General features: G+C 35.1%; 1 protein-coding gene across 3 annotated transcripts in view; it reads left to right on the forward strand.

Moving 5' to 3' along the window:
* Positions 1–4,493: 4,493 nt before the first annotated feature.
* The window catches only part of LOC127833388 (histone-lysine N-methyltransferase PRDM9-like), a 50,709-nt gene continuing 33,633 nt past the window's right edge, over positions 4,494–21,569 (forward strand). For all 3 annotated transcript variants that reach the window (XM_052358613.1, XM_052358611.1, XM_052358612.1), the window contains exons 1-2: positions 4,494–4,601; positions 17,235–18,617. In XM_052358613.1, coding sequence (XP_052214573.1) covers positions 17,342–18,617 — 1,276 coding nt within the window. In that variant the 5' untranslated portion in view covers positions 4,494–4,601; positions 17,235–17,341. The remainder of the gene's footprint in view (positions 4,602–17,234; positions 18,618–21,569) is intronic.

Raw genomic sequence — 21,569 nt, forward strand, 5'->3', positions numbered from 1 at the left:
ATATTTTATAAAAAGCTCAAACTGCTTTACCAACCACGTTCTTTCGGAATGCGCAACCTGAAGTGAGCTACTGATCCCATTGAACTTGTGGAAATATGTCGTGCGCACGAATTTACTGATGTACATTAACTATACTGTGTTGCTGTGCTTTTAAAACACTCACTAAATTTTAAACTTCTGTTTGATATACGAAAATCACAATATAATAAACTTAAGATACTATTATTAGTCAATGTCAAATGTAGCTGTCTTCTATTACTTTAATATATTGATGTCTTGCGAGAAATTTGTGTCTCTAAATTTCGGCCACTGTCTTCAGGAAATGTTAATGCGTATCTTTATTTTCGGCAGCTCATAAAATTTGAAGTGTATGGTAATTTGAAGAATACTTTACGCTCCATTCGTGCTGATTTTATGAAGGTAAACTTATATTTTTGTTTAATAGCTTAACACGCGGCAGAACTATAATCGTTTCATGCATCCATCTGTAAGAAGAACACCTGAGGTTTTCAATCATGTATCTACTCAACAATATGTCAATCAATACAAGAGAGGTAACCCATCACTAGAGCATGCATGTTAAACTAGCTTACTTACCTTGGCATATAATCATTTCTAAGTAAAAAGGAAATTTCTCGGAGAAAACGCATTTATTGTTATTGACATTATCTTCCTGAACTGAATGATGTATATAAGCTATGATAGAACTACGATTATATCCAAACACGGTTACCGTACTATTCTATATATTTTTGAACAATAGCTGACTTCAAATAGCCGCGTTATAATCCAAGCTAACAATATGTTTCTATATTTCTATCATATAAATGTTTGATAAGTTTTAAACATGATTAAACCACCAATTATATGAACGGACCGTTCAGTGAGACCAACATTTAACTTTTTTATTTAAAGCATTCTGTTATTGAATTTTTAAGAAATATTTAAATACATGATGGCAGTTACTTTCAAAAATGAATCTCAAGATCATGTATATGGTGTATGATAATTACCATATATGTGTCGTTAGTATTGTCGTGTATAAGACAAGAAGCATTTCAACGGAATCAACGATTTTTTACCTGAAACGTTTCTTGATATGTAAGTTGTCAATTTAATTCAATAAAACACATTGCCCTCGACGTTTTAACGCAGTATTCAAATGAATTATCGCTCGTCAAAAGACACTACACATTAACAAATGTTAGGACACTCAGCATCCGATTTGAGACAGATGAAGGCTTATTATGCTAGCCTTCCGATAATTTCAATATTTTTGAGACATAATGTTCTCTTCCCGAGTTTACAAACTAATGTGTGTGTTATCAATTGGTTGGTCAAGTGTTTAATTTTCGTAATCAATGTCCTAGACATGGGTGCTGATGTTATTCCCATATGCTTAGTCAGAGGTTCGGATGTTAAAACCTGTAAACGTTAATGCATGTGCACCTGCTCAAGAACATACACTTTTATTAGGTGAACACCATAAATTGTATGACAACGTGTCTATTTTCAAATGAAATCGGATTGTATCGTATTAATTTAACCTGCGACATTGTTTTCTGTTAAAATGCAATACACGTGAAATGGGGCATAATAACTATTTTGTTCATGATGTAGCTTGTTCGTTTTGGATCAATCGCAAAATGCTACCAAACATTTTCAGTAAGGATACTTAAACTAATCAGCCGTGCCCGACGGTCTTCTGTTACAGTGTTAACCTCTTTTATCGGTAGACTAGTGCAATGGCCGATATCTCTTTAATTCCTCGTCATGTGTGGTCATTATTTATATCAGATCGTACGATTATCTATTCACTTTTTCAGAAAAAAATATTTGTATGCGATGGACATACAATAAGTACACCGAATTACATTACAAAACAATTTGCTAACACACTATTCATTTGAAAGGAGTCATTCAATGATTCGTATTGCATGAATCGTCTCGACTAATCTTGTTTTATGTTTTTTGCGATTGATATTTTCAATTTCGCCCGATACGGATCAGACGAAATCATATTTTGCGACAAAATGTTGGATGCGTTGACGGCAATATATAGGAATATTTTCCATAAATAATGAATACACCACATTTGATTTGCTATAAACGCTTCACTTCGATATCTATGTATCATGTGACTATATATAAGAATCTAGCATTAAAGATAGAACCGCTTTTGAATTGACGTACTTTCTACTGTATTCGGACGATTTTGACTCGCGAATACTCTTGTTATTGTTGCCGATTGTAAAATACTTTCTAGGGGTCTATGTCAATATCATGGAAGCATCTGACTTGTCATGCAAACATTATCAGTTGTGTGTGTGTATGTGTGTGGTGGGTGTGTGTGTGTGTGTATTTCGAAATTGATGAGATCAGTCCGTGCCCGAGGCAGCATTATGTGAGGACCTGTGGTGTGTCTCACTCCCTACCTAATTAACTAATGACTCACAAACGTTTCCAAACATTTTCAATTATAACTGCTATTTCCGCTATTTTTTATTTTATTTTGCTGAGGTCCTGTGTTTTAAAGGGGAGGGGGGAAGTATCCGGAATAAACTTCACCTGTCCGGTATTGTGACCATCCACCAAACACAAATTATTCCGTGAATAGGGATAAAAATTCGGTTTCCTAGGAAGGGAATGGCTAAACGGAAAGTAAGCTAATCATTTTCTAAACAATGCAGGGTTTTATATTCATATTAGTGTGTTATTACTTCATGCGGATCATCTTGAAGTAAAGTGGTTTCGGCACTTGCTTAATGTTATGCACATGCTTAAACGCGCGGATAAGACAATTTTATGAACAAAAACAACATAATATGAACAACACAACATTTCTGCGTAATGAAGCGCATCAGCGCCACATGCGATCTCAAAAGCGGTATAGTTTGTCAATATGACCTTTATTTTGTATTTAGTATTACCTCAGTTTCGTATCTAGTATAATAGTAAATATACACGGAAAATAATGACTTTTTTCTCATATAGTTCGAGTAAATACAAGTTTTCAAAACTTGTTTTATGAGTCAACAACAATAACATATTTAACTGAAGTAGGCACACTATGGTATGACCGTGTCGCAGCAAATACATTAACGGGCACATGCTTGTTTAAATAATAAATCATAAGCAATTTGCTTTTATATTGTGTTATGAATATTTCTCAAAATATAGATCACTATTTGTTTATTATTATTATTATATAATAAGTATCATACTACTACTACTACTACTACTACTACTACTACTACTACTACTACTACTACTACTACTACTACTATTACTACTACTACTACTACTACTACTACTACTACTACTACTACTACTACTAATAATAATAATAATAATAATAATAATATTAATAATAATAATAAAAATAATAAATAAATAAATAAATTTATTATTAATATTATTATTATTATTATTATTATTATTATTATTATTATTATTATGATAATTATTATTATAATTATTATTTTTATCATTAATGTCATCATTAGTATAATTATTATTATTTTTTATTTATAACTTAATCGTTATAAATCAAACAAAGAGAAGTTAAGATGTGGTTAAGCAGCTTGTAAAACACCACAAAACTATTTTTAAATGTCAATCTAGTACAATGTGTATTATTAAAATACATTAGTTATCATTTCTCTTTTGAAGTGACAGGTAACTTAAAACCTAACATTTGGTGTGATGTCTTATGGGAAGTTTTGATATCAGATTTGACAAGTTAAATATAAAGCTGCTTCACTGTTTTAATGTCAACCAGTGCTACCGGATATTTACAGTTGTATTTTGTGAAGTCATGTAAATTTGACTAGATCAATGTTTTATTAAATTATATTTGAGCCTTAATCTTTTAAAAGTGGGCTAAATGCATGTGCTGAAAGTGTTTTCCCAGATTAGCCTGTGCGGTTCGCAGAAATTCACAATGTCGTAGTAGAGTTGTTTATCCTGAATTACTATATACTATACTACGACATTGTGATTTTCTGCAAACCGCACAATCTTGGACAACACTTTCAGCATATATATATATATATATATATACAGTATGCATAGATTTTAGGTTATACATCAATTTAACCTGACTTCATAATTTTTTTTATAGACATTCAATATGAAAATCATGTGAAATAAAGTCTGTACTTGTCGGAAGATTTATAAAAAAGCATACCAATACCAGCTTTACTGATTCAATTTCGGTATGGATTTTGCTTTCAGAGTTGGTGTTGTGTAGCCTCATAGCGGAGTTCTGACCGGTTAGATAATACTCGCTGATATGAATTTGGAGTTATCTGAAATTAAAATGCCAATTAAAATCATATTAAAATTTACTCGATCTGAACATTACACATGCACGGAGTGTATTTTTATTCGTAGAACGATCTGTATATCAAACAATAAAAGAAAAAACATTTTAAAAGCCGTTATCTGTTCATATCCGCGAGTTTCAGTTATATACTCGGATATGAGGCATATTCTCATTTTAGTCGTACCCGTAAGAAAAATGCTAAAGTTGACCGACGTATTTAGTCTTTGTTTAATGACAATGGCATGTCTTTCAAATTAGATGCATTGGTATTAAGGTATGTTTTTTGTGAATAGATGTTTGTAGTGAATTGCATACATATTGTTTTGTATTTCTGGAATGATTTAACGTGTTTCCAAGTTACGTTACATGTTTTCGCGACTTCACAAATAGCGGCTGTTTGGTATTTACGGGCAAAAGCTAGCTGAAATAATTCGCGTTCAGAATAAATCTGAACGCTGAAACTCCGGTCTGTAAAAACCATAACGAAAAATGAATACAATGCTATTATATCAATATGCTTAAAATTGCAACATAACATAACCAACTCATAAAGTTTTAGTTAAGAAGTCCATTTTTACCTCAAATAGCGTCGAATTGAAGTTAAAAGGCATAATTTGTTACAGTTTAACTTCTGCTTAAATCACAATACAATCACTGACCTCTCGTCATGTTATGAAATATTTAAATATCAACCAATCAGAAGAAGGCATTACAGTGTAATAGGCTGGGTTATCGATTAAAATCTACCTGCGGTATACAGCGGGCACAGCGATTGGAATGGAAAATGTGAGTGGTGTGTTGATTTAAATTGGTCAGGCGTGCAAAATTGAAAGATTCATTACATAATTCTTACGGAACATTATTGAGAAATGAATTATCTACACAGGTATGTAAATATTATTGCAATCCGTTGATATTAACTGTCTGATATCGGGGCTTGAATGTTGCGCACCAAATTCCTTGCGCATCAATATAGACAAAGAAGGAAAACTTTCGCTATTAAAAAGATAGAGTGGACTATTGACGCCAAGAGTCTGCCAAAGCAAAAATCATCAAAAGACTCTATGGCGGCAATTTATATTGACTAGGGCAAAAGCTTATTTTAATATGATTATAGGTGCTACCTAATTTACAGGCAAAAGCTTTTTTTTTTTTTTTTTTATAACCATGTATTTTTAATAAATATATGTACATGATTGTGTTCAAAATATTATAATTGTTGCAATAATTAAGTAATGCATCCAAAAAAATCATTCTTAAAACCAGTTACACTATGTTAGCGTTTCCGATCGCCAAAATCGCCAAAGGCGATTGAATCTTTCAGCTGGCGATTAAAGTTTAAAATGTGAATGAAAATGGCGATTGCAAAAAACCCTGATATTTCTCTATAAGTATATAATATTCCCTTTTTTTTAAAGAGAACTCGGTACCGATTTCCACATGTAATCGCCATAAAAGCTCCAGGTGGTAATAGATAGTCCACTGATAAGAGATAACCGGATGCCCTTATCGTATATTCAAGCCACATAACACAGTCATGTATGCTGACAAATGCATCACGGGAAATTTTCGGGTAACTTTCCAGTCGCCAAACTGTGATATGTAACGTCCAATCGGTTACGAGAATGTTTATGGAGGCGGAGTTATATAGCGATTATTATTTTTGATTGACGTCGGTCACAAAGTAAGCGTTTATTGCAGGTTTATTAACAATGAATCACAGTTGTAGCATAAATACGTGATATTAAACCGTTAAATAAAGAAGTACATTATAAAAGGCGGTTTCGGGCATCATCATCACACCTATTTACTGTACTGTAAACAATCATTAATTATGAGAAGTTAATTGCAATTGGTGAGCAGTGTAAATTTACTTACGGCGAGTAAGTTGTGAAAAACAAAACCCGTTAATAATTTGATACGGTAACAAATTAAATCCAGTGCATGTATATTTTATCATGTCTATTAATTTTGTAGAACTGATTTACACCTTTTTCTACAGCCACCTGATTATAACTATTCACTATGCATTAATACTGGTATGCCATTTAGAACCCGTGTTATAAGAAAGAGCGCAAAATTATTGCTGTCGTCTGCAATGCCAAGTTCTACGCATGCAAAGCATGCTTTTTTAAAAACAGAAGATGTGTAACTAAATATAGCGGAGCCTTGCCGCTCAGTACATGCAGTATTTAAGACTAACAAATTTACTGGTACGTTTGAATAAATTATATATTGCAACTATGGAAAAATATGTCCATTCAAGAATACATTGCAGTAAATGTATTTTTCAAGAATCAAGAAGCACCGGACTACGGCAAAAATTATTGGGAGAAGGGGGTGGCGAATAGGAGTTACGCAAGACCCACCCAATCAAAGACCGGGACATATCTGAAAGTTCTAACAATGTATACCGTTTATGCCAGTGCATGAAAATAAATATAAATGAAAAATAAAAACATGAAATTATTTGATTTCACGTAACAAATAATGTATTTAAATGCGACTTCATTAATAATTTAATACAGTCATTATTGATACCTATAGATTCGTGATAATGATTATGTCGTTCATTGAGCAAATAAGGTTATAATGTGGGTCGTCATCGTAGTGCTGAAATTTGGCTAATAATTTTTTTTCCTTAGCGCCAACCTAGTTACATATTCCAAGCTTAAAGATCTAGCATCTTATTTTTAACCAGGTTTTCCGAAGGAAAAAACTGGTTATTAGATTGGCGAATGCGGGCGGGCTGGCTGGCAGGTGGGCGGAACAAGCTTGTCCGGGCCATAACTATGTCGTTCATTGTCAGATTTTAAAATCATTTGGCACATTTGTTCACCATCATTGGACGGTGTGTCGCGCGAAATAATTACGTCGATATCTCCAAGGTCAAGGTCACACTTTGAGTTCAAAGGTCAAAAATGGCCATAAATGAGCTTGTCCTGGCCATAACTATGTCATTCATTGTGAGATTTTAAAATCATTTGGCACATTTGTTCACCATCATGGGTCGGTGTGTCGCACGAAAGAATCACGTCAATATCACCAATGCCAAGGTCGCCACAACTAAAAATAGATTTTTTTTTAAAACAAACTTACAAAGGGGGTTAATTTTGTTTGTTCATTTCAAAAGTTCAGTTTGAGTTTTCTCCCTTTATCAGATTTTTTTTTCACAATGAAAACCTGGTTTTGTGACAATTTTGTCCCTTGTTTTTATTTTTTCTAGCGACAGGAATTTATAGCTGGTTCGGTGTCTGTGGTATAGTGGATGGGGTGTCTGCTAACTGGCTTAGTCACTGGGAGGTCTCTGTATTGATCCCTTAAGTGGGAGCATTCTTTAGATAACCCTAAAGACATACTATGGCGTACCATTTGGGTTGAAAGTCAAGAAGACCTACAAGTTAAAAAGAGAAATGTACGTCGAAATACAATAATTGTACGTCGACATAAATATAAAATACACTTCGAAGTATATATTTGTACGTCAAAGTACAATTTGTACTTCGACATACATGTTTGTACTTCTACGTACACATTTTCTGAACAGCCAATCAAAATACTAGTCTCTTGAGCCGCTTTTCCTTCAGATTTATTCATAATAAATGTATAAAATCTCTTTTTTAATTGAGGACAAAATTAATAAAAATATCAGAATGGCAAAAAAACAACACATAGAAGTTTCAAGTATTTAATGCATTGAAAGAGATTACATGTATATACAAATTTAAAGAAGATTCAATTGTTACCTTTTTAAAATTAAAATTATTCAGCATATTGTGAGTATTTATTGATCATGCGGGGCGAAGTATCACGACCGTCCAGCGCATTACTGTGTAGGAAATTCCCAACAGTAACCAAACAGTTACCAAGCATTAACGGGATAAATAATGTATTATAATCTCCCCGTTGGTCGTATTTTGTGATAACCATAACTTGCATAAGTCAGAGGTTAATTCCGCCACGCCAGGTCAATAAATACGCACAATATCTATAAGTTAGCGGTCGATAGTCGCATAATTTGGTATAAATTATAATAATAATAATGTTTAATAAATACGCACAATATCTATGAGTAAGCGGTCGAAAGTAGCTTAATTCGGTATAAATAATAATAATAATAATGTTCAATGTCAAATATCTCTAAAAGCAACAGACATAACGTTTCTTCTGATTGGCTAACACTCAAGGGTGGGTGAAAATTGTACGTCAGAGTACATTTCTCGTTCTACCTAGTAGGTCTTGTAGACTTTCGACGTCATGGTACGTCATATAGACAATAAGTACTGGTCCTACCCAGGAAACAGTTTGTTTCATCAAATGTCTCAATTCAACTTGACAGCTTGCTAAAGCAGTTGCATTTAGCATACAGTACACTGATTTAACATAATCAATTAAAATCATGTGATGTGTCAAATCAATTTTGATTGACAAATTTGACAGTTTTTTTTTAATCCAATAAGTTTTAGACTGTCAAATAACACACACTACCTATTGAAAGCCATACCTGGAGCTTTCGTCTGTATATCACTGACTTCAAAAGAAGAATGATTTCTACTGTTGGGAAACCTTAACACCACTTATTGTCTTCTTATTTATTATCAATGTATAATTATGTTTAACAGCAAAACAACATACTTGTTTTGCAATTAAAATATTTAATAAATACAGGTATCTTGCAGGTTTCTAATTTTCTTTCGCAAACTATTGTTGAATAGTTTAAATTTTGTCGCCACTAAAAAAACTAGCCATTTTGAAGCAATTCTAAAATCACAGTCTAAACTGCATACACAAAGCTCTATAGTTGCAATTTGAATGCAAATATTAGAATGCATCATTTTATATCATCCGTATTTTTTTATTGAAACATTCAAATAACACATAACACAGTACATATATAAAAAGGTATGTGGTATTGTGTGGAGATACAAAACACTTCACATCATTTATTTGCACATAAAATAATAGTTACAAAATAAGTAAAACTAAAACACTGTCATCAACCTACATTTCAAGAATATTTACGTATATGAAATTACAAAGTGGTGTTATTGTATTACCTTTTACAAAATTAACATTGCTGGTTTTGTACTAGCCATAAAACATTTATCATGGATTAAAAAAAGGAACAACCAATTTATTAATTATACAATAGAACGGACATCATATTAATTGCATTATGCATTTACTAAACAAGCTATTTGCTACTGTTTAGAATTACACTATCTTTCTAAAAATGATCACAGGTACTTAGTGCTTTTACATACTTGTGGTAAGTTTTGGATTACTAGTTTGACAATTATCAGCAGACACTTGTCGATATACAGACAAAATTTGCATGGGAACTTTCATATTTTTTTCAGCATAATTGCCTTCAAATTGTTAATTTAACAACCCTTTGATATTGTTTGCACATCTGATCTTATTATACCATAGCTGATTTTTGTTTATAGATAGACATATATAGACTTTTCAAAGTTCTATAAAAGTTCACACATGTTCCATCCAAGTAAACAAACAGAACCAATAAAGATCACTACAGATAATAACTGTGTGTATAGCTTGGAAATTTTGATAGTTCAGGAATCGCTCCTTTGTTGATTTCTGTAAACCAAAACTGTCAGTTTTGCTGGAAAGAATGGCTTGTATGATGCCCAGCTCTTGCCTTGGCAGAACAGCTTCTAAAAACGGAAAACCAACAAATATCTTAAAAACTGATCAATAATGCAGACAATTTATAAATGTCTTGTTTTTTGTTGATTTCAAATCTGGAAGATTTTTTACGTAAGATTGTGGTATGAAAATCCAACGGTATCGGATTTTGTGGTTTTAGGCCTAAACTAATTATAGTGATATGTAACCTTTCGGGATATCGGTAAAGTGCGAGCAGACGAGGTGTAAATACGTTAAAAATTAGAGCTAAAAGACTAAAAAGTTAGATCGGAATATCTTAAAATTTTGTGAATAAATGTGTTTCTGGTGGATAACAACGACAACTTACCAGAATATTGCTCATGAGCACACGTAAAACTTCTTTCTGAGAGCGAATGGAAAATGCGTCACAAATTGTGACAAATTAACAGTAGGGTGTCGTTATTGAAATACCGCGAGAATACTGGAAGAATAGAGATGCCAACAATAATGTTTAAAACAAATAATTTTTTAACAAGCGTTTGTGATTTGTCAGGATAATGATAACAATAAGATATCGAAAAGATCATAGCAAGTAAATTCGACAGAAATCTGAGATTCGGAAATATATTAAAGATGGGTTATGTTCACCTAAATTGTGTTTGGTAAAGACTGTCACTATATGTACATGTAGTGAACCAGTCTTCGGCTTATCCCACTGAAGAAGAGCATTCAGGGGAGATAATTGAGTAATGAATTAATTCTGGAACGGCTGCGAAGAAAAACAAATAATGCGAGAATATTTAGTGCAATTCGCTACACAATTATGAGGTCATTGATATAATTTTTCCTGAGGTATGTATTTAAATGTGATATAGCATATGTCAAAGTATTTTTGATTTGTTCAAGGTCGTAAATAGCATCACGAAAATATATGTCGCGTGGCAAATTTTTTTGATTCGCATCCATATGTGGTATTCTTATGTAATTTAATGTCTAAATTTCCATATGTATGAACGGTCAACGCCTGCTTCGCGGGCTTTTGCCCGTATAACCATGTAATTTAATAAAAAATTGGACAATGTTGTGTTCAAAGCATTATAATTGTTTCAATATAAAAAATTCATCCAAACAAATCAATCTTATTGTTTGCTGGATGAAGCGTTTTTTTATCTGCCAAGCTTATAGATCTACCAGTAGTATTTTATAATTGTGTGCTTATTTAGCCTCTTGAATTCAAAGATAGTTCGGTGGCAGTGCCAAAGTGGATATGGTGTCCGCTTAGCAACTCAGAGATCTCAGTTTTACCTTTTAAGTGGAAGCATTCTTTAGATCATTCTTTAAAAACCATATATGGTTTTGGTTGAGTCGTGGGTTCTTGATGAGTCGTGGTTATAGAGGGTACAACTAAAATGCATAATATATGACTCACATCCGCCGATTAGTTGCAATAATATAACTCTAAGCTTTATAGCCCAATGGGCTGCTTAGAGTTGCAATGCGCTCTCTCTTGTCCATGGGTGCAAAATGTTATCAACAAAGCAAGGGTTAAGAAACACTGAAACTGCAAGAACTTATTAAAGTTTACCTATCTAAACCACAAACTCATCCAAATGGTACCATTAAAGCAAGAAATAATTGATTTTATTGACTTAGGTATTGTTTTGTATGCTCAGGTTTTTTTTATCTGATTTTGGGGAATGGGCCTGGCCTTTTTTGAGGGGAAAGTCTTAAATAATCAATTTAACATATTTTGCTGTTTTTAAAACAAATTCAATGCAACAGATAATTCAATTATGCAATATGTTATATTTTCTACACTGGATCAGGTTAACTTATGTATTTAAAGTTAAAAAAAAAAATCTATTTTTTTTAAGGGCAAAAATATGAAGTCTGGGGGAAAATTTACCTGCTGTGGGGAAAAAAATCCTTGGGGAAAGGGCCGATTTTCAGCGGGTCCCAAAGAAGGAAAAAAAGCTTTGACACTGTATCCGCCATATTGGAAAATTGACCCAATATTGGTTAGGTCGCAGTACACCAATAATTTGCACGTCGGGTTATGTGCTCCAGCCTATAAAGTCGATAATGATGTGGTATTCCATACAGAATACACTGTTTCCAATTTAAACATAAACATTTCAGCGAGGAAAGTGTGTTGAAACATTGTCGTTTTTTATTAGATGCATGCAAAGGATAGCATCCGTAGGTTGCCATTCAGGTAAATTTAACATGTTTATGAAGTTTATTCATTATTTTCCTCAATTTGTCTCGAACAATGTCTGTTTAGTGAAGCGCACGGATTCGCTGCGCTGAACTGAACCCATGTTTATGAAGGGGTGCATATCGACTGCCAGAACCGCCATAGCAAAAATTATCAAAGGCTCTGGGAGTCCGTTTATATGGACTAATCCGCCGATATGACTGAAAAGTGCGAATATGAACAGATAATGGTTTTTAAAATGCGTTTTCCTTTATGTTTTGTTATGCAAATCTTTCTATGAACAAAATACACACTGTGCGTGTGCAATGTTAAAGTCAAATGAATTTTTAAGTGATTTTCATTGGCATTTCAATTACAGTAACCCCCAATTCATATCCGCGAATATGAACGACCGGTCACCAATTCCGAAAGCAAAATCCATACCTTAATTGAATTTGTAAAACCGAGATTTGTACGAATATTTTATAAATTCATATGGTCTATATCTTCCGACAAGTGCAGACTTTATTTGGCAGGATTTGAAAAGTGAATGTCTTCATATCCGCAATGTTCAGTCATATCCGCGGATATGAGTCATATACTCATTTTAGACGGATCGTAGAACATTCACACACGCTGCAGTTTGTAAAAAGTTTGACATAGTCAGCATTCGTTTTCATGCGACAAAAACAGGTAAATATTGCAATTTACCAATTTCAGATGCCATTTTCAAACGAATGTTGAATTTCAAGGCTTTAATTGACCATAGCATTCTCTACTTTGTGACTTTTATTAATTAGATTTGTGTTGAAGTTAATATTATCTTTTCCACAAATCAATGTTATTATGTTAAAAAAATTAACATATTTTGAACAAAGTGTTTATCCCCACGCTTTTTGAAAAAAAGGTGGGGATATTGTGGTTATCTCCGCCGTCCGTCCGTCCGTCCGTCCGTCTGTCTGTCTGTCTGTCCGTCCTGGCCACTATCTCCTCCTACACTAAAAGCACTAGAACCTTGAAACTTACACACATGGTAGCTATGAGCATATGTGCGACCCTGCACTATTTGGAATTTTGATCTGACCCCTGGGTCAAAAGTTATAGCGGTTGGGGTGGGGCCGCGTCAGAAATTATCACTCATTTTTTTAGTTTATTTTACATTTACTTCTTTATTTCTACACCGATTCACTTCAAATTGATACTGGACCTCTCTTATGACAATACGGTCAATCTCAACCATGCATGGCCCCATTCCCAACCCTGGGGCGCCCCGCCCACATAGGCCACACCCACCAAAAATTTCCATTTACTATAATTTTTTCATTTCTACACGGATTCACTTCAAATTGATACTGAACTTTTGTTATGACATTAGGGTCAATCTCAACTATGCATGGCCCCAATCCCAACCCTGGGGCGCCCGCCCACATAGGCCACACCCACCAAAAAATTCCATTTACTATAATTTTTTCATTTCTACACGGATTCACTTCAAATTGATACTGAACTTCTCTTATGACATTAGGGTCAATCTCAACTATGCATGGCCCCATAACCAACCCTGGGGCCCCGCCCACATAGACCACACCCACCCAAAATTGCCTTTACTATAATTTCTTCATTTCTACACCGATTCACTTCAAATTGATATTGAACTTCTCTTATGACAATACAGTCAATCTCAACTATGCATGGCCCCATTGCCAACCCTGGGGCGCCCCGCCCACATAGACCACACCCACCCAAAATTGCCTTTTACTATAATTTCTTCATTTCTACACCGATTCACTTCAAATTGATACTGAACCTCTCTTATGACAATACGGTCAATCTCAACTATGCATGGCCCCATTACCAACCCTGGGGTCCCGCCCACATAGACCACACCCGCCCAAAATTGCCTTTTACTATAATTTTTTCATTTCTACACCGATTCACTTCAAATTGATACTGAACTTCTCTTATGACAATACGGTCAATCTCAACTATGCATGGCACAATTACCAACCCTGGGGCGCCCTGCCCACATATGTCACACCCACCCAAAATTGCCTTTTACTATAACTTCTTCATTTCTACACCAATTCACTTCTAATTGATGATGAACTTCTCTTATGACAATACGGTCAATCTCAGCTATGCATGGCCCCATTACCAACCCTGGGGCACACCTAGGTCAAACATTCGGCGTGGGGATACGCGTCGGCCTCTGCCGCGCCATTTCTATTTTAAATAATGTTATGTAATGTTATAATGATTACCAGTTAAATGAAATTATTTACATGTTACATGCATTATAAAAGTTGTGGAATTGATATAATTGTTTATGTGTCTATTGAATGTGATGCTAAATAAATTACAGTTGTTTACTTAAAAATCAAGAAGATTAAAAAAAACATGATAAACATGTCATTTTTGTCTTCTATGCTAGTGGCATTCACCAAAGAAAGTAACCTCCTCTGCAATGCCATTGTTTAGAGTGTTTACAGCATGCAAATCTTGAAATTGGAGCAGCCAATCAAAACCCACAACTCATCCAGAACGTTACTTTCAATTTGCCAGTTTGATTTATTTTGATGTAAACAGATGTTAAACATTATTTTGTAAAGAAGGCAAGAAATCAAAATACAAAAGTTTAAAAAGTATTTTCATAATGATTTGTGGTTATATACATGTATTTATAATATATTTGAGATGTAACATCTTTATGAAAGTACCCACCACTAAACATATAGCGTATGGTAGTTTCTTGTTGAGTTTTGGGTTCTTTTAGACATGTGGTTATGGAGATCATGTGAAATTGCGTGATGGAATGTTCTCGCATTATGCAATCTTTACGGAAAAAAACGTTTTGACCAAGTTGCCGTTTTGCTGATCACAAATGCGACACAAAACATGTCAATATTGTATTTAATCATGTTTGTTGTTTCAATTTATCATATAACCCTGTTTCCCATGTAATATAACCATTACATATTTTTCTATATAACACATGACTGTGTAATGCAACATTTTTAAGCGTTTTCATTGGCTTAGTTTTCGTTTATTGACCAATCGCATTTTTTTATTTTGCTGAAATGACGTTGCAACGTCAAATGACGTCATGAAATGTAAACAACATCTGGGATTCATTATTATGTTTGCGTAAATATTTATTTAATTTGCTCATTTAAAAGCATGTGATAAAAAAGATTTGGCACGAGTTGCCATATCATACCATATTTTATTAAAGGAGTTTAATAAAACATGGTATGATAAGACAACTCGTGCCAGATCCTATATATCTAGGCTGAATTTGAATCTGGGAAATGTATTGCACTTAAATGAAACTTGTTAGCACTATAAATCAATATTTATAAGTCAATCTTGATGGAACTTTGTCAGAATCTTCACATTTTCTTGGCCAAATTGTGAGTCCCGGTTGCATGTTTATAAAACTCGGTCAACAGGTTATATTTTTAAGAAACCTTTTCAGCTCGCTAGAGGCCATATTGATATCTCAATCTCAATGAAATATAGTCATAATGTTTATTATGGCAATATCTATCTGACTTTATATCTGATGAACAGTGTATGTCCTAAATGATCACTGAAACTGAACCTTTCACCAAAAGACATAGGAATCAAAATTTAAATGTGTTTGTACTATTAAGTAGAAGGCTTGATGAAGGCTATGGCCAAAACATGTTTGGTACTTAAGACAATTTAATGAACAAAATTGACGTGTTTGTAGTTGTACGATTTATTTAATTTTATTTTTTAATTTAGTACCAAGCAATTAAAAATAAACCATATTCTTGATTCGAAAATCCACACTGCAAATTTTCCCAATTTAGTTCTGGTACTTTTCCCAATATGGCAAAACAAAAAATCGCTGTAGTCTATATACTAATGTAAAAAAATTACACCACTAATGAAGTGGTTTACATGTGGATAGTTATTTGGTTCAGGTTTTTTCATTATCATTAGAACTATGTAAAAAACAACACATTAATTAAGTTCATATTTTGAAAGATGTGCTTTTGTTAATGGAATCCTTATTATACCCCCACAAACAAAGTTTAGGGGGATATATACATGTAGGAGTAAACATGTCTGTCCGTCTGTTTGTCTGTCTGTCGGTTTGTAAGTATTAAGTGTCTACTCTCTAATTGAAGTTGTTTTCATGTTTCTTCACCGAACTTGGTCAGATGTTGTATCTAGATGATTCTAGGTCAAGTTCGAATATGAGTCATGCCGGGTCAAAAACTAGGTTCTTGGGGTCACTAAGTGCGTTTTAAACATTCAGCATGTTGTCTGCTCTCTAATTCAAGTAGTTTTCATCCGAACATCACCAAACTTGGTCAGAAACTGTATCTAGATGATGCTTAGGTCAAGTTTGAATATGGGTCATGCCCGGTCAAAAACTAGGTCACATGTTCACTTAGTGCGTTTTAGACATTCAGCATGTTTTCCACTCTCTAATTCAAATAGTTTTCATCAAATAGCTTCACCAAACTTGGTCAGAAGTTTTATCTGCATGATCTCTACCTCAAGTTTGAACATACAAACTGTAGGCCATGCCAGGGCAAAAACTAGGTCATGGGGGTCACTTACTGCGTTTTTTAACATTCAGCATCGTGTACGCTCTTTAATTCAAGTAGTTTTTATCCGATCTTCACCAAACGTGGTCAGAAGTTTTATCGGCCAAGTTCGAACATGGGCCATGCCAGATAAAAAATAGGTCACAGGGTCACTTACTACGTTTTACACATTCAGCATGGTGTCCGCTCTCTAATTTATGTAGTTTTCATCCGGTCTTCACCACACTTGGTCAGAAGTTGTATCTAGATGATGCATAGGTCATGTTAGAACATGGGCCATGCCGGGTCAAAAACTAGGTCACGGGGCCACATAGTGGGTTTTGAACATAGAGCATGGTATCTGCTGTTTTTTGTGAAGACAACATGCATAATATTATGTGTCAATGCGGCATGTGGGGGTATTCGTCACGTCTGTAACAAAGTTCTAGTTTATTTTTTTATTTACATTAACGAATACATATTTGTGTTATTTATCTTTTCATATTCCAATCTCCAGTCCAGCAAATGAATCCACAGTGGGAGAAAGTTTCTGTTGGACAGGTCAAGACAACAGCCAATCATTTACCTACCAGTAGTTAAGGAAGTGGCTCTTTACTCCTGAATATGCTTGCTAGGAATCCTGCTGACCAATGTCCGTTCATTGAAAGCAATGCATCTGTGCCTGAAACAATGAATGCTGACTCTTCAAATGTGGAAACAATTATTCCAACTCACCAACTGAGTCCTTCTGATGTTTCTAAGGACGCTAATAACCAACTTTTGTTGGGACGCTGGTATGCTCTGCCCTTTGAGAACGATGATGTTCGGTGCAGAAGTCACTCAGACAAAACTGGTCTGAATTTTGAACCTGGTAGTGTGAATAAAGGAAGTGAAATCTCTGTTTTTAAAGGAAACCCATCAGTTCTTACAACACCAACATTAAATACTGCTGGTATGATAAGTATTACAAGACCCTGTTTGGATCCTCAAAATGGTATTTTTTTGAACCCAAAGGTAATGGATGTTAAACCAGTTCTGTCCTCACTAGACACAGACACGTTTCATGGCAATGAACAGCATGGAGATATTTATGTCCACAGTCCGGGGCTTTTGTTATCCATTCCTTCAGTTCCTTCAGTGGACAGCCAGCCTTCAAACCATGGCCAAGAAGCAAATATTCCTCTGCTAAGCCTTTCACCTCTGAGTTCACAGTCCCAATACTACCAGCAACAGCAACCACAACTGGTAACCACAGTTACATGTAAGACCCCTCAATGTGTGTTTGATGAAATACAGGATTTTGGAGATCACATCCTTGAAGAACACAAGTTATTACAAAGCCAGTTTGGTTCTCAAGCATTTGTTTTAGATTTTGTATGTGAGCAGTCTATGCCAAGTGTACCACATTCTGCACTTGACTTGACTCATGTATTTCCTTTGGCTTTTAAAAATGGTGCAAATGCTATGATCACTTCACCAGATCAGGCTTTATCTATCAGTGTTAATCCTTCCTTAACACACAGTTTTGTGAAAGCTACCAGTTCTCAATCTACTAATGTTAGGGGTAAAAGGGATTGTGGTGATAAATCAATTAAAAAAGACAATGCTACAAATCAGTCCATTGGTTTGTCAAGTGATAAAACAGGCAAGATGGACCAAAAAAGTGCAATATCACCAATGAATTATCCACGTATGCCAATGCTTTCAACATCAGAGATAGTGAATTCAAATCTGGTAGAAGAGTCTGGTGAATGCTCTTCTGATGACTTTGAAGAGATATTCATTGAAGTAAACAAAGGGAAAAGCAAGAGCGATGATTCAGCTCTTCAATCACCAAAGAGGGCTGGTTGTCAAGGTTTGTCCAGAGGCGTTGTCAAGCCGAGGGGTACTTCAGTTAGAGGTATTGTTATTTATGAAAAAATTTTGAGCTGTACAGAGATTTCAATTAAAACAGCAACCTGCTTTGTGATGCAAGAATTGAGAAATGTTTTTCTTTTGACTGTAACAAATATTTCAAATATATTTGTTATCATAATTTATTGAAAACAAGGAATTCATAGTAAACTAGAAATGGCGCGGCAGAGGCCGACGCGTATCCCCACGCCGAATGTTTGACCTAGGTGTGCCCCAGGGTTGGTAATGGGGCCATGCATAGCTGAGATTGACCGTATTGTCATAAGAGAAGTTCATCATCAATTAGAAGTGAATTGGTGTAGAAATGAAGAAGTTATAGTAAAAGGCAATTTTGGGTGGGTGTGACATATGTGGGTAGGGCGCCCCAGGGTTGGTAATTGTGCCATGCATAGTTGAGATTGACCGTATTGTCATAAGAGAAGTTCAGTATCAATTTGAAGTGAATCGGTGTAGAAAAGAAGAAATTATAGTAAAAGGCAATTTGGGGTGGGTGTGGTCTATGTTGGCGGGGCCCCAGGGTTGGTAATGGGGCCATGCATAGTTGAGATTGACCGTATTGTCATAAGAGAGGTTCAGTATCAATTTGAAGTGAATCGGTGTAGAAATGAAGAAATTATAGTAAAAGGCAATTTTGGGTGGGTGTGGTCTATGTGGGCGGGGCGCCCCAGGGTTGGTAATGGGGCCATGCATAGTTGAGATTGACTGTATTGTCATAAGAGAAGTTCAATATCAATTTGAAGTGAATCGGTGTAGAAATGAAGAAATTATAGTAAAGGCAATTTTTGGTGGGTGTGGTCTATGTGGGCGGGGCCCCAGGGTTGGTTATGGGGCCATGCATAGTTGAGATTGACCCTAATGTCATAAGAGAAGTTCAGTATCAATTTGAAGTGAATCCGTGTAGAAATGAAAAAATTATAGTAAATGGAATTTTTTGCTGGGTGTGGCCTATGTGGGCGGGCGCCCCAGGGTTGGGATTGGGGCCATGCATAGTTGAGATTGACCCTAATGTCATAACAAAAGTTCAGTATCAATTTGAAGTGAATCCGTGTAGAAATGAAAAAATTATAGTAAATGGAAATTTTTGGTGGGTGTGGCCTATGTGGGCGGGGCGCCCCAGGGTTGGGAATGGGGCCATGCATGGTTGAGATTGACCGTATTGTCATAAGAGAGGTCCAGTATCAATTTGAAGTGAATCGGTGTAGAAATAAAGAAGTAAATGTAAAATAACCTAAAAAAATGAGTGACAATTTCTGACGCGGCCCCACCCCAACTGCTATAACTTTTGACCCAGGGGTCAGATCAAAATTCCAAATAGTGCAGGGTCGCACATATGCTCATAGCTACCATGTGTGTAAGTTTCAAGGTTCTAGTGCTTTTAGTGTAGGAGGAGATAGTGGCCAGGACGGACGGACGGACGGACAGACGGACGGACGGACGGCGGAGATAACCACAATATCCCCACCTTTTTTTCAAAAAGCGTGGGGATAACTAGAAGTAGTGAAATTTACACATAAAGCATGTTCACAACATTATTGAATATGCAAAAAGAAAATTACTCTGATTTGGTATCTGTGATCCCTTAACAATTTATTTGACCCCTGCAAGTTTGAAGACAGGGTTCATTTGACTCTGGTTGTCCATATCTATTGATATTCTTGTAAGAAATATATTACGTATATTATTGCATGTAAACTATATGCTGTAACATTTAAAGGGTCAAAATTTTGCATTATGTGGTTGATTTCAACCTTATATAACTTGAGCCAATTATGGATACAAGTCGCGGTACATAATTTTTTGTATTGCCAAAGCAAAGCAAATTTTTTGGAGGCTTTCTTACCCAACACTTTAGATCGTGAGCTGATTTTTGGTATGTGACTCTACCTCCATGACATTTTCTCTATAATTACCTTTTTAGGAGGTTTGATATCGAGCTCATTGTTGGTATGTGAGGGATTTTGGTCCCGGTCCATTGATTTTTAGCGAAGTTATGGGCCTTGGACTTACACAAATTATTGACTTATATCCCATAAAGATGTTTTGAATCGGGAGATGTGCCTTGGACTTAGAAATATAGTCTATAATAACTTTTGTCTGGAATTATTTTTTTACACACTTGTTTACATACTTTTAATTTTTCATTCAGCAGGTACATGTACAATGTAAATTTTTGACGAGGGAAGTATTTGTTCAAAGCAATACAATCCGAGGGAGTAGTCTGTTAATAGAAAAAACAAAGCATGAATATTTGAGACAAAAGTGGACATTTTCTCTATATTAATCATTTTACGGAGGTTTTTACGCAAGGCATTCAGATATTGAGCAAACTGAGCTGATTGATAATTTGTGAGTCTACATACATGTTCATACATTACGTCTTGCATGATTTTTGCTTAAAGCACAGTCCCAACGTGAACAATATTTCGTCCGAGTGGACAATCACAGTGTTCTTAAGGTATTTCCATCGTTATAGATCGTGATGACAGTGGATCAGCACCGTGATTGTTATCGGGAAATCGATGTCACGGAGGACCACTGTCTAGTTTAATTGCCATGGCGACATCACTGTTTTCCACGGTGTATCGTGGTGATGAAAGTATGTGTCACACTGGGCTGAATCACGTTGATGCGTGGTCAAGGCAGAAATTCTGCAAGACATAGTGTACCTATTCACACAAAAGTAGCAATTGCAACAGTCTACTGGCTTCTTCCATTTATTTGTCTGGGTTTTTATCCCCACGGCTCACGCTCCAAATGGGAGCGTGGGTTTATATGGTTTTATCCGCTGTCTGTCCTCCTGGCAGAGGTTTTCAGCCTTATATAACAGGGGTCTATTAAAGGCCCCTTCCCAATTGAAAATTTCTTTAAAATCATGCAGTTTCCCCAAAAATTCAAACTTACACCAGCTTTTTCATTTCTCAAAGCAGTAATTTTAGCG

Source organism: Dreissena polymorpha, chromosome 6 (genome assembly GCF_020536995.1).
Source record: "Dreissena polymorpha isolate Duluth1 chromosome 6, UMN_Dpol_1.0, whole genome shotgun sequence".
Taxonomy (NCBI): Eukaryota; Metazoa; Mollusca; class Bivalvia; order Myida; family Dreissenidae; genus Dreissena; species Dreissena polymorpha.